Below are 18,599 nucleotides of genomic sequence, written 5' to 3'. Positions count from 1 at the left end.
AAACATAATAATAAATTTTATTGTACCCTGATTACAGCTGCCCCTGCTCCTATTCTCTCTTGAACACTGTCTACCACTCTGACTGTCCCATCATGTCTTAACCCTCTTGCATACTGTTTAAACTGAGAACGGATGTTACAAACTGCAAAATATAAACCCTTTACAAAGACACGAGGTCCATCAATAGGAGAAACTACAGCTGTTCATGATAATGGAAGAGATGAGGAAAGAAGGAATTTCACATGAGGAAGCCACAGCGTTGGCCATACTTCCCGTTTTTGTTATTTGTTTAAAGAGGACCATCACACTGCGTGTCATTTTACAGAGAAAATATGGAACAAGAAAAGGAAATATGTCTGTTCCTATGCACCGGGTGTGTAGAGGTGGGGAATGTCAACAAAAGGGAGAGACATTGTGAATCATGTAAGCAAACACAGTTACCATGTTAACATTATCCACCAAGTATTATTTTGTCTGGATTAAAGAATCCAGTTCTTAATAAAGATTGTGCAGCAGAGGGAGCGCTAACATCACTAAAATAAATCGCTGACTGTGGCTCTCTGTTAGAAGACCTTGCTGAAAAGATTGCCAGCAAAAAGGTTCTTGGGGTTGGGGAAACCAAAAAAAGCTTATTTAGCACATCTGAAGATACAAGTTCCCAGATATATTGTCAGGGAATCCAAGAACTGTAACCCATAGCCCCTCACATTTACCTTCCCACTCAAATACACAATCCCCTCCAAAGCTCCTACAGTGGGGTAGGAGAACTGGCGGGGGGAAAATCACATCTGACACCAATGTGCCACTTTGGTTTCAGATGGGTAGACGAGTCTAAAAAGCCCGGGACACAAATTTTCATGGTCCTTTAGTGGCTCATTTACCAGATGCGATGCATTTAGTGTTAACTCTGGGAGTATATACCAGATTCTGACCAAAAGAGCCTCCTAGAGCAAAATATAGATCAGGATTACTGCAATGTGCTCTATGTAGGGCTTCCCTCGTGCTAGATATGGAAGCTGCAGTTGGTGCAGAATGCAGCAGCACAATTGCTGGCAGGAATGTCAGCATATAGTACCTGCGCTCAGAGATTTGCACCGGTTGCCAGTTTGCCAAAAGGTCAAGTTTAAGGTGTTACTATTAGTACATAAAGTCTTTGAAAAATAGATTGTGTTCCCCCACATGTGCCAGCTCAGCCACTTTGATCTGCAGAAATTGTACTGTTCAAGGGGCACACATAAAGCCTATTTAAAAAGGTAAAAGTAAAGGACCCCTGACAGTAAAGTCCAGTCATGAACGACTCTGGGGTTGCGGCGCTTATCTCGCTTTACTAGAAGAGGGAGCCAACGTTTGTCCGCAGTTTTTCCGGGTCATGTGGCCAGCATGACTAAGCCGCTTCTGACTGGAGTGGTACCTATTTATCTACTTGCACTTTGACGTGCTTTCAAACTGCTAGGTTGGCAGGAGCTGGGACCGAGCAACGAGAGCTCACCCCGTCGTGGGGATTCGAACCACCGACCTTCTGATCGGCAAGTCCTAGGCCCTGTGGTTTAGACCACAGCGCATTTGTAAAAATATTGTATTATAGTGGCAGCACCTACACTTTGGAATTCCCTGCCTACTGACATTAGACAGTCACCTTAACTGTACAGTGGTACCTCAATTCTCAAATGTCTTGAAAGTCAAATATTTCGGTTTTTGAAAGCCGAGAACCTGGAAGTAACTGCTTCGGTTTTTGAACGCTTTTTGGAAGTCAAACATGCTACGCAGCTTCCATTTTGAGTTTTCCATAAGTAAATTCTTCCAGAAATGCATGCTTCGGTTTTCAAACGTTTCAGAAGTTGAATGGTCTACCGGAACAAATTACATTCGAAAACTGAGGTACCACTGTTTTTTTTGGGGGGGGGGACAAGCCTACCCAGATATGCAGAATGTTGATGTGTGTTTTGTCTTCAGTTTATCTTTTCTCAATGTTTCTCTTTTTTGAACATTTTATTGATTGTTTCAAATAGTTTTAATTTTTTTACTGATTTTTTCTTCTCTTTGAAAACCATTTTGAGGTTTTTACAATCAAGCGGAATATAGATTTAATGAAATAAATGAATATTTCTTTGTATATGAGGAAAGAGGGACAAGGGAGTATTGCTGTCCGGAAACTACAAAACCCGGTATATTGAGGAAGAAGTCATGGCTGTAAACTGATATAAAAATGTAAGTTGATCATATAAATACACCAAGGCAAAACAAGTTATGAAACATCCTGTACACTAAAGTTTGAATACTTAACAGTAATTTGGCCAGGCCTTTGGAGGGTGTGTGCAAGTTTATAACCACATGAATGTGCTGGGAAGGCAAAAAGACCTTCATTTTCCTTGCTGAAGCCGGGGGTGGGGGGGTTGGGGAGCCAAAGGTAAAGAGGGTCTCTCTCTCTTTAAATAGAGAAGAGAGGCAAATCTAAGGAGTCAGAATGGCAAAAGGCTGCAGGAAAAGGCAGCAGCGAGAGCTAAAAGTAAGAGAACATAACACAGAGAAGTGGGCAATGCTCCAAGCAGGACAGGAAATGGAGCTCAAAGTCCGTCAACAGAGAGAAGCTACAAGCAAAGAAAATTGCTGATCTAATTTCCTGCCTTCCAACCAGTAGAATCCACTTGGACATCACTCACACTCAACTTAGAATCCATTGTTTTCGCTGGATTGGATTTTACAATTTAAGACAAGCACCTGGAAAAGATTTGCCAGAACAAAAGATGTAGAACTTACAAGACTATATCTCCATTTCAGCACTGCCCCAGCTTGTGTTCCTATGCACCTCCCAGTTACTTGGATAAGGCTTCAACAAGAGAGTATTTGGGTGGATTGTGCCCACCCAGTAACACAAAACAGGGCTGCTTCTTGTTCAGCTGCTCTCTACTACATTATGATCCAAGAGGCACACTGGGGGACTCAATGGCAATTTAAATTATTTATTTTATTTAGCAGAGGAATCAACAAATATCCCAAAAGGTCAAAATATAACTTGCCTCTCTAAAAAATATGCAGAACTCTGTGCCAGCATACAGTTTATACAGGAATTTTGGAGTCTTGGCCCCTTTCTTTCCATGTGTCCAGTCAGTGCCCGAAGAGAGATCCGTGTCTTTGCCACAGCAAAGACACCGTCAAGGATTTTTGCATTCTTCTTGAAGAAAAGCAGCGTCCATAATTAGAAGGTTGATCAACCTAGGTTGCAATAAGCTCTCTCCACTTACTGCTAAAATTCTAACCACTCTACCATATAAATACAATTTGATGGAGATATTTCACCACCTTCATGGCAGTCATCAAAAACCTAGGAAGAGAATTAAACATACATACAATTAGTTTATGCCATTTGCTAGATCAATTCAGTTATATGTGCATACAGTACAGCCCCATTCAGCCCAAAGGACTGCATGTTAGTTTCTCAATCATCTCCTTGGGCAATGGGGGGGGGGGTCATATGGATTTAATAAGGTTTCTCCCCTAGGCAACTGATTGTTGATGAAATCCCCCGTTTTTACTGCTAGGACCTGCAGAAAACTCTTGCTCTCACCAGGGGAAACATATGCATTATCCAGACCCTCCAAGTGTCCTTATTTTCCAGGGACAGTCCTGGATTTACAGAAGCCATTCTAATTTTCTGATTTAATCCCACAATGTCCTGCTTTTCTTCAGGGCATCCCTATTTTCACCAGAGAAATGTTGGAGGGTATGCATTATCTGCTTATTCTGCATCATCGTTCTTTATTTTTATTTACTGCATCACTACAGAATCTCATCCTGTCCTCCATATTCTTTAATAACTATATATGCCCCTGCACAAGGTTATATTGGGACTTGGAAGTTGGATGCCAACGACATGCTGACTTCTTCTCCATTTCCCCCACCAAAGTGCTTTGTCTGGAACAAGGAATGAAGCGGTCGAGGGCCAACAAGCTGAAGCTCAGTTCTGACAAGGTACTCCTGGTAAACTCCAGAATAGTTTGCTGTTTTGTATGTAGGGCCACCTTCTGAATACTGCTCAGAAACAGTAGCTATTTCATTTTTTCTTTTTCTTTTATTAAATAAATTTTATTCACATATAAAACACATACATATACATTTACACAATACACGTACATAACACACTACCTTATATTCCTAACATAAAACACACCTACATTACTCTATGTAATACCTTACCTATACTGTACATATCCACATACCTACACACCTGCCCCACACGGACACCCACCAAGTGACTTGACTTCCAGCCGTTCTTGTTACGCTACTTTATTTTTCCAACTAGCTTAAACGCATTTCATTATTTCTTTAATCTCTTCTTCTACCTTAACTTTACTCTCCTTTCACTCTAATCATTTTCTGGATTCACTCAATATCTGTCAGAAATTCTACTTTCTCCACATAAATTTTGATATATTCCTTAAAGATAGCCCACTCTTTATTCACTTTTTGTACCATATCTCCTCTTATCCTCCCTGATAGTTCGGCAATATGGAAGTATTCCATCATTTTAGAAAACCAGTCTGTTTTAGTTGGGACGCTGCTGCTTTTCCAGTTTTTGGCAATCAATAACCTTGCCGCCGTAGTTGCATACATAAATATTGATCTGACCGTTCTTTTTATTTCCTCTGACATGATGCCTAAGAGAAAGGATTCTGGGTTTTTTTCAAATGAAAATCTAAACATCTTTTTCAATTTGTTATAGATGTTTTCCCAAAATCCCACTATCTCTTTGCACTCCCACCACATGTGTAGAAAGGTTCCTGCCCCACTGTTGCTTCTCCAACAGATATCACTACAGTTTTAATACATTTTTGCCAGTCTGACCGGGGTCAGGTACCATCTGTATTGCATTTTCATTACATTCTCTCTTAAATTATAACAGTAGCTATTTCAAATTACAGCCGCTATGGTACAACCTGGGGCCAGCTGCTGGGCATGTTTCACCAAGTGCTTACAGCTTCTCAGCTGTTTCCAAACACAATTAAAAATGAAATGTGCCCTGGCCTGCAGCCTGGGAGGCAGATCGCTGATGGAGCGACTTCTCTCACATGAGCAAAGCCATTTACTTAGATCATCAGAGGTCCTTCCCTTGGTGCCTCTACCACCTGAGGAGACGTAGGCAGTGGCTGAAGAATAGGAGGGGGTGGCACTAGCCTGTGCTGTACTAGTTGTAGAATTCCATCCTCCAGATAGTTTGCTTGCCTCCTTTACATACCTCACAAAACAAAACAAAATTTTTCCTTCCAGTAGCACCTTAAAGACCAACTAAGTTAGTTCTTGGTATGAGCTTTCGTGTGCATGCACACTTCTTCAGATACACTGAAACAGAAGTTGCCAGATCCTTCTATATAGTGAGAAGGTGGGGAGGGGTATTACTCAGAAGGGTGGTGGGAATGGGTGATTGGCAGATAGCTGTGATGAGCCTGTTGACGACTCTTAACGACTGCAATAGGACTGCAATACCTCACAAAGACATTTTTATTTTCTGATGCTGTTGATCACCTATGTCTACAATTAGGAAGGTGGGAATATCTAAATTAATGGTTCTTATTAGTCTGAGTAGCACCGAGTTAAAAACAAAAGAGGAATGTAAATGGGTAAAACTGATGGTCACTGCAGCCAGTCAGGTTATAGCGAGTAATTGGAAAAATGCAGAAGAGCTAGGGGTGAACCAATGGAGGAAAAAACTGAATAATATTCTAATTTTAGAATATCTAACTGTGAAGATACACGGAATGAAAAGGTTTAAGGTCAGTGAGAAAGAGGAGGATTGGTTTGAGAAGATAGTGAATTATTTGGGTAGGTTTAAACAATTTGGGGCAATTAAAATGTTAAAAGTTAAATAAACCTTGTGGATGGAGGAGTGTTAACGTATATATAAAATTGTACATATGGTTGATTTGAATATGTTATTATTGATTATGTATACCTAATGTATCAGCCGCCTGGGGGGGTTTCACTGTTTGTGTTTTGGTTGTTGGCAAAAAATAAAAATTCAAAAAACCCAAAAAATCTATGTCTACAATTTCTGATAAGTTCCTTTAAAGCTACCTTCAGCTACTATGTTCTGTGTATCTGTTTATCGTTTTAGTTCCCGTTGCTCTGTCCCAGCTCCTGCCAACCTAGCAGTTCGAAAGCACAGCAGTGTAAGTAGATAAATAGGTACCACTGGGGCGGGAAGGTAAACGCCGTTTCTGTGCACTCTGGCACTCGTCACAGTGTCCCGATGCGCCAGAAGCGGTTTAGTCCTGCTGGTCACATGACCCAGAAACCTGTCTGTAGGCAAACGTCGGCTCCCTCGGCCTGAAAGCAAGATGAGCGCCGCAACCCCATAGTCGCCTTTGACTGGACGTAATCGGCTTTACCCTTTTACCCTTATCATGTTTCTGATTTTTTTGTAAACACAGCTGTTGTTGGTTTCCCCACCCCCAAATAATTATATCAAAATAGAAGCTAATATCACAAGAGCAAATGCTGGAAGTCACAAGAGGAGAGTGTTGTGCTTGTGCTCAAACCCTGCTTGCAATTTCCCCACAGGCCACTGTGAAAACCGGATGCTGGACTACATGGGTCATTGGCCTGTTCTATTCCTGCTTAAACATTTTACAGCTTATAGGATTTGTTATGTATGTTCTCTGCAGTCCTGCCTGAATGGCTGTCTAAATGAGAAATAAGCTTAAATATGTCAGATTAGCTGAATATCTTCATGTTATTCCTGAGAAGTAACTCACCGGACAGAGTCCACAAGGCGTCCGAACTAAGCCTGTAGGCTGGATGATGGGGTTGACGGCTCTGTACAGTTTCATGTGCCCGTCCACGCTGCCGGCAGCGGCTTCTTTTGCAGCAACAATGGTCATTTCTACCTTTCCATCATAGATTAACGTGTTGAGAATGGTTTCAATATCTTCCATTGACAATTCCACCTTAAAAAAAGATTTGTAAAAATGAAACAACAGACGAAGCTTTTTCAAACAAAGGAGATGATTTGTATTGATACTGCATTTTAAGCTGTATTTCAAGCCGTATTTTAATTACCGTATTTTTCGCTCCATAGGGCGCACCGGACCATAGGGTGCACCCAGCTTTTGGGGGGGGGGGAATCAAGAAAAATAATCTTATTCCCCCCCCCCAGCCCCAAAGAGCAACGTACAGGATGCGCGCAACCTCTCCCTGCCGGAGGGGTTGCACGCGGCTATGTCACAAGCCAAGGCAGCCAGCGGGGTCCATCCCGCTGGCTGCTTTGGCTTCCTCTTTAGCCCCATGCAACCTCTCCCTCCCGGAAGAAGCTGCGCAGGGCTAAAGAAGCCATAGCCACGTGCAGCTTCTCCCTGCCGGAGGGGCTGCGCGCGGCTATCCCTGAAGCCTGGAGAGCGAGAGGGGTCGGTGCGCAGCCTTTGGAGCACGGAGGGAGTGCTCCCTTTGCGCTTCGGAGGCTTCGCGTTGCTATCGCTGAAGCCAAGGAGCCTGCATTCGCTCCATAGGACGCACAAGCATTTCCCCTCAATTTTTGGAGGGGGAAAAGTGCGTCCTATAGAGCGAAAAATACGGCAACTGTTTTTTGTTGTTGTTTTTTCTATTATGTTTTATTGTAATTTATATTTGGTGTTAGCCGCCTGGCTGGGGAGGGTGGGGTATAAATAAAAATGTATTATTATTATTATTATTACTACTACTACTACTACTACTACTACTGCTAGGCTGTGGCTAACACTGCACAAAAATTGAAATGAATGCTGCAGAAATTAGAGATGCTAGGAAATAACAGTAAGAAAATCAAAGGCTTATCAAGCAGGAACTTAAGGCAGCATGGAAAAAAACCTCATCTATTATTGTTAAAAACAATTTATATACTGCTTAACTACATCTTCTTAGGAGCCAAAGAGGGAATGAGCAGCTGGTAGTGCAACAACAGCATCTTCTGCTGGACCTAGACCACCCACAGGCCTAATTAGGACCAGCACAGGTCTCCATTTGACCTGCCAGGCCCTTTTTACCAAGCCATGGCCACCTGCCCTACACCTGACATTATATGTGACATCAGGTGTGGAGCAGGTAAGGATGGGGTTCCACAGGAGCAATGAAAGCTCCTGATTATTCCTTTCCAAAGTTGGGCTCACTGATCAGCCCACTGGGAGTGGAGACAGAGGGATCATGGGCGGTGCTTGCAAGGCCAGCACCAACAATCAGCTGAATGCCTTTACCTGCAGCACTCTGATTTCACAGACAAAGGAAAACAAGCAGTAAAAAGAAAGTTTTACTGACTGCTCCCATAGTTCCCCCCACTGTGAAGCCATAAGGTTTTATTTTATCACTTTCCAAGCCCAAGCCCAAATATTTGTTCTTTTTTTAAAATTGAGTATTATTTTTAAAACTTTATAACCATAGGAGATGAAATTTTTAGGGGGAAAATGAAAACCCGATAAAGTAAGATTACGCAAATGCAGGCTGTAATAACGATAAAAAGCTTTTAATGCTCTCCTATACACCAACAAAGTAACTATTTCCCTGGGGAGGATATTTCTAAAATATAGGATCATCAGAGAAATATGTAGCTAAAGTTGAGTTGAAGCTAAAAAATAAATATCCAATTATCCATAGCTACAATGCAGTATTGATTATTGTGCAGAAAATGCAAGGAAAGAAATAGAACGACGGCTTCACCTTACTGACACCTAACTCACTGATGTATTTCCACACCTCGTGAGAGGATGCAAACGAGCTGTTTCTCTGGATCATGGGGTTCTGCTTGCTTTCTCGAGCTGCTTCGGCCTACAAAACACAGAGAGAAGCACGGTGTGTGGCAGAGCCAGTCTGCATCGGTAAAGGAGGATACATTCCTAGTTTAACATAATTTTAGAGAGATTATTGGACGTGGCACCCAGAAAGGCACATGGGGCTCAGTGGCAAAGCACATGCGGTAAAGCACATGCATCAGGTCGCAGTGAGGTTAATTATGTGGGAAATATAGCAATGCATTCCTGTGAACCATATGGCATGTCTTTAGCCAGTCCAATAGTCAAACCACTAGGCAACACTGCCTGCCAGCACTGCACTGTTAGCACCACAGTGCTCCTGTCCCCAGTGGAGGGGAAGTGTAGCATAGTGGTTTGACTACGGAGCTAGTTGCATTCCCTTCAGAAGGAGAGAGAGCGGGCAGGCAATCTGGAGGGCAGTAGCCACCCTCCCCACTGCATCTGGGCCTGAAAGGCCAAGGGAACCTGCGGGTGGATGAAATGCGTTAGGAAGCACAACTTGCATCACAATTGTGCATCATTGCCGATCGTGGGGCATGCGTGTTAAGGCATTGTTTTAGGTTTATTAATCTATTAATTCAGGAAGATTTATGCGCAGTTTAATCAAAGAGGTCTCTAAGCACTGTACAGTGGTACCTCGGGTTACAGACACTTCAGGTTACAGACGCTTTGGGTTACAAATTCCACTAACCAGGAAGTGGTTGCTCCAGGTTAAGAACTTTGCCCCAGAATAAGAACGGAAATCGCGCACCAGTGGCGCAGTGGCAGCAGGAGGCCCCATTAGCAAAAGCACGCTTCAGGTTAAGAACCTTTTCAGGTTAAGAACGGACCTCTGAAACAAATTAAGTTCTTAACCTGAGGTACCACTGTACATAACAAAAATGTAGAAACAAACACACACACACAAACCACAAAAATATTAAAAAAACAAATATACATAAAATAGTTATACACATATAATAAAAATAAGTAAAATTCAAAACAAATGTAACTAAATTAATTAACTAAAAGCAGCCAGCTTTGTGGTGCTTGAACCAACATGGGAGACTCTTAAACCGGCAGGTTTTTTTTAAAAAATCACTGAGTTTACTTTGTTCCTTGCAATCATATGGAAGGCATTTAGTGTCTGAGATATTTGCAGAGCCCCATCCTATAGTCTGTTTCTGGGTAACACTGGAGTGTGATGGAACCCTTCAAACTAACAATACCAGGGCTCATTACCAACAGCACTCCCAAAAACGCGACCAGCATTGGTGACAAATAATATAACAATATATTTCTTCTACAGTATTTGGGGTTGCCTTTTTAGGAATAAGGAAAACTGGAGACTGTTAAAGGACTTTATGAGTTTATTCCTGCAGAATGTTCCTTAGCAGCTGCTCCTTCCTGCTTCACAGCTTGCCAGCCAAGATATGCTATCAGTTAAATCCGCAAAGCAAAGATCTCTTTGGCACATTATTGGGATTGCAGTCTGACATGGCACAAAGAATCATGCACAAAACAAGGACACTCACCTTGGTCTGTAAGAACTTAAAACACTGTTGGTTAAGCACCTCTACAAATTCAGATTCAAAGTCTTGGTCGCTATACCAAGCTCCTCCGGTCACAGAGCGATCTGGTTGAAGGTTGTATAACATATACACTTTCTTCTTGGAAGCCTAGTGAATTAATGGTACAGGTTTTGTTCACATGTTCTCTTTCATTAAGAGAGAAAAATTAAGCCTGGATTGCTGAGTTGGTTAGAGCACGGGACTGAGAATGCCAGTGCTGCAAGTTCAATCCCTGTCCGGGGCAGCTGCATGTTCCTGCATTGCAGGGGGTTCAGGGGTTGGACCTAGGGTCCTTGCCAACTCTACAATTCTATGAAAACTTGTGTATTCTGGAAAATGCCACAAGCAGTTGTGTGCATGCATCTCTCTGACTCTGCCAAAGTGAATTAGGTAAAGGTAAAGGTACCCCTGCCCGTACGGGCCAGTCGTGTCCGACTCTAGGGTTGTGCGCCCATCTCACTTAAGAGGCCGGGGGCCAGCGCTGTCCGCAGACACTTCCGGGTCACGTGGCCAGCGTGACAAGCTGCATCTGGCGAACCAGCGCAGCACACGGAAACACCGTTTACCTTCCCGCTAGTAAGCGGTCCCTATTTATCTACTTGCACCCGGGGGTGCTTTCGAACTGCTAGGTTGGCAGGCGCTGGGACCGAGCAATGGGAGCGCACCCCGCCGCGGGGATTTGAACCGCCGACCTGACGATCGGCAAGTCCTAGGCGCTGAGGTTTTACCTGCCAAAGTGAATTGCTTAAGCACAATTGTATATTCACCTCTACCTGCCCTACATTGTGTGTGCTCGTTTTGTTTTTTAAAATATTTTTCATTGGTTTTTACAAAAACAAATTCAAAATAATGGGGGAGAAAAACTTTTACCATATTCATATATGAGATTCTCTGTATCTCGCGACCTCCCCCGCATCCCCTGCATGGGTCCTTAAAATATTTTTTCTAAAACTACATACTGTACAGTGGACGCTCGGGTTGCGAACATGATCCATGTGGGAAGCACGTTCGCAACCCGCAGCATCCACAACCTGCAGTGCTACGTCTGCGCACGGTTGGGTTGCGATTCGGCACTTCTGCGCATGCGCCAAAACCCAGAAGTAGCCCATTCCGGTGCTTCCAGGTTCAGCGCGGTGCGCAACCCGAAATCACACAACCCGAAAGGTCTATAACCCAAGGTATGACTGTATAATAATAACCATAATTTTATTATTTATACCCCACCCATTTGGCTGGGTTTCCACTACCTTCTCTAAATTTTCATTTCTAAAGTTTCATTTCTAAAGTCTCTAAAGTTTTCATTTCTCTAAATTATCCATATTTTTCGTTTCTTTACAAGTTATTTTTACAGTCCAGCTAACGTTTTCATTTGTTTACAATGGTCTCCTAAGTAAATTATAAATTTTCCCCATTCTTTTTTTAAAGTCGGTATCTTCTCGATTCCTAAGTCTCATGAGACACAGGCACGACCGTGGTGTGGGGCTATGGGTGGCTCTGGCAGTGTCCGTGGCAGAGGTTTGGGCAGCAGCAGCAGCACTGCTCATTTCTTTAAGAGCATAGGAAGAGCCTGCCTGGATCAGCCCAGTGCCCCATCTAGGCCAGCATCCTGTTCTCACAGGGGCCAACCAGAGGCCTGTGGGAAACCAGCAAGCAGGACCTGTGTGCACAGTATTACAAAACTTTTAGAGTTGGAAAGGACCATGATGGATGCAGGAATCTCAACGAAAGCATCCAGGACAGATGGCCCATCCAACCACGGCCACCACCTCCAGGAACCAGGAATGACTGCTGCTCCTAGTAACGGGTGCTCATTAGAAGAAGAAGAAGAGTTTGGATTTGATATCCCGCCTTTCACTCCCTTTTAAGGAGTCTCAAAGCGGCTAACATTCTCCTTCCCCTTCCTCCCCCACAACAAACACTCTGTGAGGTGAGTGGGGCTGAGAGACTTCAAAGAAGTGTGACTGGCCCAAGGTCACCCAGCAGCTGCATGTGGAGGAGCGGAGACGTGAACCCGGTTCCCCAGATTACGAGTCTACCACTCTTAACCACTACACCACACTGGCAAACCCTTTATTTCTACCATTTAACACAGGGGTCAGCAAACCTTTTCAGCAGGGGGCCGGTCCACTGTCCCTCAGACCTTGTGGGGGGCTGGACTATATTTTGAAGGGGAGGGGAAATGAACGAATTCTTATGCCCCACAAATAACCCAGGGATGCATTTTAAATAAAAGCACACATTCTACTCATGTAATAACATGGTGATTCCCAGACCGTCCGCAGGTGGGATTTAGAAGGCAATTGGGCAGGATCAAGCCCCTGGGCCTTAGTTTGCCTACCCATGATTTAACAGGTGAAACCACAATTAGACGACGACTCTTAAGAGCTATTTCTTCTGTTACACAATAGAAATGCTTTACCCCCACACAACGGTCAGGCAGTACAGACTGTTTAGCTAGTTCAAAATTATGAGCTACTCACCGCTACAGACTTCACAGCTTTAATGAGTTTCTTGCTTTCCAAGTTCTTCAGGATCTTGTTGATCTCAGTTAACGGAAGATTGCTTTTATATCTAATATCCCTGCTCCAAATACCTGTTTTGGTTGTTTAAAAAAAAGGAAAATTAATTCATCTTGAGCATGAATCATATTTCTACATATTACATGTATCCAGGTTCTCATAATACCATCCCCACATCCTTTTCCTGTATTGAATGCCATTTCTCCAAGTAAAATAAAACCTTTCTAACTCCACTGCATTCAGGAATTAAAAAGCTACAGTGAAGAAGACCATAAAGTGGAAAACACAAAGCGACAGACAAGCGCATTACCTTTGTTTCCTGCATCCTCTATAATCTGATACACCAGCTTTTCCTGATTGTCAGATCCCTTCATTTTACTGCAGAAAGACAAAATAAGAAGTGAATAGTGTTTGGTTTTTGAAAACCTCAGTAGATTTGATCAATGTGAAATTAAATACTAAACAACTTTGAGGTCCCCCCACCAGACAATCAAGAGACATATACATTTTATGAAATAAATCAATACTATACATATTTTGAGATGTCAAAAAGAAACTAGAATTTGACCACAGATGAGAGAGCTTTCTACTGGTTATTTAGAAATGTTCCTCCACCTAAGGTGATTTTTCAAGCTACAGTGTCATGGTAATTACAATTATGTCCATCAATTTCTCAGTGACAGAAGCAGAAAAAGTGTTGATGTTTTGAGAGCACAGCTTACCCAGCATTCTGAGATTCCTTGATCCTGTAGAGGAGGCCAGTGCTGCTCCTCAACAGATCCAGCTGTCCCTAAGAGAATACACATTATTGTAATATTTTGACAGATTTCTAAAATAATGATTTAACATTAGGATGCAATATGAAAGACACTCAGTAATAAACTTAGACTGTATTCATTTAATACTGCATATTCCCTTATATAATTAATATTCATTCTTAATGGATCAGAAAAAAATATTTTCCCCCTTAAGATGTTATACATTTCATTTTCGTGACTCTGAAGGACACCTAAATGGATTACATTTTTAGGCATACTCTACAAATTGTAATGTGTGCACATGTTTATGGATATGCATGACACAAATTTATGGGCACCTGTGGCAAACAGATATATTTGTCAGGGAAATTTGGCTGCAGTTTTCTGTTGAGCATATGTTCTATAGCAAACCTTGATTTGCTGTTGTACAATACAGTGGTACCTCGGGTTAAGAACTTAATTCATTTTGGAGTCTGTTCTTAACCTGAAACTGTTCTTAACCTGAGGTACCACTTTAGCTAATGGGGGCCTCCCGCTGCCGCCGTGCCACCGGAGCACGATTTCTGTTCTCATCCTGAGGCAAAGTTCTTAACCCGAGGTACTATTTCTGAGTTAGTGGAGTCTGTAACCTGAAGCGTCTGTAACCCGAGGTACCACTGTACAGGTATGTGAAATGGTTCTAAGCAGCAAAGCTAGACAAATGGATGAAGATTATGAGATGAGCTAGATTAGCGGCCTTCAAGAGAAGGCTTAAATCTGTGATGTTGCTTGCTAGACGGGGCTGGGATATGATCAAGGCACCCATTTGCCACCAGAGGCCCCTGCTTCACATGCAGAGGGCTCAATGGGCAGAACACAATTGTGGTGGTGTTCCTGCCAGCAGTAGCAAAAGTAAAGCAGCATGTTACACATATTGCCCAGAGAATGTAGCCAAGATACAAACATTCTCCAATAGGCTTTGAATAAGGTCCATATCCTGGTTGCATTCTATACATTCTCTGAGCAATATGCACATTCTCTAATAAGTATGTAAAATCTCCCAGAAGCATGATTCCCCCTTACACGCAATTCTTCTTGATGAGCAGATTATGTGCACATTCTCCATGTGTATTCATGAATATGCACAATAGCTGGTTGTTACGTAGGTTAACCGCTTAACGTGTATTATCCCGATATATAATCCATTTTAAATACTGTCAAAGAACTAGGTAAAGGTACCCCTGCCCGTACGGGCCAGTCTTGCCAGACTCTAGGGTTGTGCGCTCATCTCACTCTATAGGCCGGGAGCCAGCGCTGTCCGCAGACACTTCCGGGTCACGTGGCCAGCGTGACAAGCTGCATCTGGCGAGCCAGTGCAGCACACGGAACGCCGTTTACCTTCCCGCTGGTAAGCAGTCCCTATTTATCTACTTGCACCCGGGGGTGCTTTCAAACTGCTAGGTTGGCAGGCGCTGGGACCGAACGACGGGACCGCACCCTGCCGCGGGGATTCGAACCGCCGACCATACGATCGGCAAGTCCTAGGCACTGAAGTTTTACCCACAGCGCCACCCGCGTCCCGTCAAAGAACTAGGTGAACTCTATTGTCTTTTGAGAACAAGGGAAGGTCTTACCATTGAGAGCAGCCTGTTGATGGCCACTGCCCGTTGCTGAGCCTCCATGTGAGGCATGTCATTCTGAATCACCTGGTCTGTGATACCCTGGGGAAACTGATGGCACAGCTCAATGATCCTGGCAAAAGTAGAAATAGCAAGTAAAGTACCACTAATTATGGAACAAATCCACAACGAACATCACATAAAGCCTCTATATCTACTCTTTTCTTAAGTCCCAAATAACTAATAAGAAAAATATAAATTGCAATAAAAAAACAAGAACTATCACTGAGAAAACAGCAGCAGAAAAAAAGATGTAAAAACAAACACCTATAACAATAAGAAAAATAATCAAGAACTAACACGCAAGCCATTTACTCTACACCAGGGAGTAAAAGGCTAAAATCTCCCTGGAGAATCAAACCAAATCAAATTCCTGGCTGAGCGAATATGGCCTGGTCCGCAGCCTGCCTTGCTACAAGAAGAGTGTCTGCCACACTGCCCCTTAAGGACCGACTGATAAAAGCCTGGGGGTTGGGGTTGGTACCAGCCTGGTATATTCTCCTACCCAGCAAGACTGTATGGTTTTTGCCTGCATTATTCTGTTTGTCCAGGGAGATATCTGCCTGCAAGTAAGTGTGGGATGCTATTTGACTACTGGTTGACTGTATGCCGCTGGAGTGTGGTCCAGAGCTTGCCTTGCTATAAGAACAAGCTCTGTTGTGGGCAGTAGGGATGACTGTTTTGGGTTGCTACAGGGGTAGGGTAGTCCTGCATTGTTTGCCAGGATATGGCATTGTAGGTCAGGCACAGTGACTCTCACCTGGTGTGAGACCATGGTAGAAAAGTCTGGTTTGTTTCGGTTTCCCCTGAGGAAGAGACAGGAGGGGTATTGGAAAGGACATCACCTGCCATCTGACAATGTGAGATGTTGTCTACTACTGTGCCTTAATTCATTATCTGTGGCCTAAATCTCCCAGTTATACATGCTGATACTGGATGGTGCTAAAATGTCCCTGGGGAGATGTTTCTCCAGAGACTCCTCATAGCATCAGAGAGCTGGAAGGGAACCCTAGGAGTCATTGAGTCCAACCCACTGCAATGCAGGAATCTCAACTATGTATCATCCAACCTCTGCTTAAAAACCTACAAGGAAGGGAGACCTTTCCACTGTCAGACAGCTCTTACTGTCAGAAAGTTCTTCCTGATGTTTAGCTGGAATCTCCTTTCTTGTAACCTGAAGCCATTGGTTCAAGTCCTACCCTCCAGAGCAGGAGAAAACAAGCTTGCTCTGTCTTCCATGAGATGGCCATTTAGATATTTGTAGGTGGCTCTCATATCTCCTCTTTTCCAGGCTAAACATACCCAGCTCCTTCAACCTTTCCTCCTAAGGCTTGCTCTCCAGACCCTTGATCATCTTGGTTGCCCTCCTCTGCCCACGTTCCAGCTTGTCAACACACTTCTTAAACTGGGGTGCCTAGAATTGGACACTGGACTCCCAAGTGCCACTCCCAAGGATAGAGTGGCACTGTAACTTCTCTTGATGTGGACACTATATTTCTGTGGATGCAGCCTAGAACAGCGTCAGCTCTTCTCTTTGCTGCCGCATCACCCTCTGAACTCCTGCTCAGTTTGTGGTCCACCAAGACCCCCTCGTTGAAGAATTGATACTTTTGAATTCTGGTGCTGGAGGAGACTCTTGAGAGTCCCACGGACTGCAAGAAGATCAAACCTATCCATTATTAAGGAAATCAGCCCTGAGTGCTCACTGGAAGGACAGATCCTGAAGCTGAGGCTCCAATACTCTGGCCACCTCATGAGAAGAGAAGACTCCCTGGAAAAGATCCTGATGTTGGGAAAGATGGAAGGTACAAGGAGAAGGGGACGACAGAGGACAAGATGGTTGGACAGTGTCCTTGAAGCTACCAGCATGAGTTTGACCAAACTGTGGGAGGCAGTGGAAGACAGGAGTGCCTGGCGTGCTCTGGTCCATGGGGTCACGAAGAGTCGGGCACAACTAAACAACAACAACAACAAGGTGGCTATCATATCTCCTCTCAGTCTCCCTTTTGCAGGCTAAACATACCCTGCTCCTTCAACCTTTCCTCCTAAGGCTTGCTCTCCAGACCCTTGATCATCTTGGTTGCCCTCCTCTGCCCACGATCCAGCTTGTCAACACACTTCTTAAACTGGGGTGCCTAGAATTGGACACTGGACTCCCAAGTGTGGTCTAACCAAGGCAGGATAAAGTGGCACTATAACTTCCCTTGATGTGGGCACTACAGTTGTACCTCTGGTTGCGAATGGGATCCATTCTGGAGGCCCATTTGCAACGTGAAAAGCCCGCAACCTGAAACGCCGTATCTGTGCAGGTGCGCGGCACGATTTGGCACTTGTGTGCAGGTGTGAAGGGTGATTTAGTGCTACTGCGCATGCGCGAGCGGCGAAACCTGGAAGTAACCCTTTCTGGTACTTCCGGGTTGCCGCGGGACGCAACCTGAAAAAACGTAACATGAAGCAAACGTAACATGAGATATGACTGTATATTTCTGTGGATGCAGCCTAGAATATCATCAGCTCTTCTTTTTGCTGCCGCATCACCCTGCAAACTCCTGCTCAGTTTGTGGTCCACCAAGACCCCCTCGGTCCCTTTCACATGTACAGTGGTACCTCGCGTTAAGTACTTAATTCATTCCGGAGGTCCGTTCTTAACCTGAAACTGTTCTTAATCTGAAACACCACTTTAGCTAACGGGGTCTCCTGCTGCCACCGTGCCGCTGGAGCACGATTTCTGTTCTCATTCTGAAGCAAAGTTCTTAACCTGAAGCACTATTTCTGGGTTAGTGGAGTCTGTAACCTGAAGCGTATGTAACCCGAGGTACCACTGTACTAGTGCTAGTAAGCCAGGTGTCCCCCTCCCTCCCTATATCTGTGCAGCTGGTTCTTCCTGCCTGAGTGAAGGAGCTTAACCTTGTCCCTCCTGAGATCCTTCCCCCCCCCCCCCGCTTGCGCCATAATCCCTTTCAGGGAATCGTGTCCCCTGCGCTTTTTGCACCCCTTCCCCACTTCCAACCCAGCAGAGTGGACGAGTCTCCCCTCCATTCCTTCCTCCAAGTCGCTTGAGGACAGAGCCCCGCGGCACCCGGGTCCCCTGGGTGCAGGCGTCGGTTTTGCCTCGGGCTCGGCTTTTACCTGCTCTCTATCTCCAGCGGCTCCGGGGCCTTCGCTTCCGCCATGGCGGAAGCCTCCGTCGCAAAGCGAGACCAGGGGAGTCGCGGTGACGTAAACAGCAGGCGCCCATCGGGCAGGCGGGGCTGGCGTGAAAGAGTGGCTGCGGTTGCCGTGGCGACGGAGCGGTGACGTAAACAGAAGGCGCCCGTCGGGGCGGGGCTGGTGGGAAAGAGAG

At 44.3% G+C, this 18,599-nt stretch overlaps 1 protein-coding gene across 2 annotated transcripts; it reads right to left on the bottom strand.

Annotated features, from left to right (window-relative positions):
* Window positions 1–2,947: 2,947 nt before the first annotated feature.
* Window positions 2,948–18,480, bottom strand: POLR3F (RNA polymerase III subunit F). Of its 2 annotated transcripts, none has more exons than XM_053397322.1 (9): window positions 18,386–18,480; window positions 15,212–15,329; window positions 13,563–13,630; window positions 13,151–13,218; window positions 12,802–12,914; window positions 10,286–10,429; window positions 8,680–8,787; window positions 6,750–6,941; window positions 2,948–3,322 (listed from the first exon to the last, which is right to left on the bottom strand). In XM_053397322.1, the coding sequence occupies exons 1-9, from the start codon at window positions 18,427–18,429 to the stop codon at window positions 3,245–3,247; spliced, it is 933 nt and encodes a 310-aa protein (XP_053253297.1). In that variant the 5' UTR covers window positions 18,430–18,480; the 3' UTR covers window positions 2,948–3,244. The 2 variants fall into 2 exon arrangements, with proteins under 2 accessions (XP_053253297.1, XP_053253298.1); XM_053397323.1 differs by having other exon boundaries at window positions 8,716–8,787.
* Window positions 18,481–18,599: the final 119 nt, after the last annotated feature.

This window comes from Podarcis raffonei, chromosome 7 (genome assembly GCF_027172205.1).
Source record: "Podarcis raffonei isolate rPodRaf1 chromosome 7, rPodRaf1.pri, whole genome shotgun sequence".
Classification (NCBI taxonomy): Eukaryota; Metazoa; Chordata; class Lepidosauria; order Squamata; family Lacertidae; genus Podarcis; species Podarcis raffonei.
Note: the sequence above shows the minus strand (reverse complement) of the source record. Positions and strands in the feature narration are given on the sequence as shown.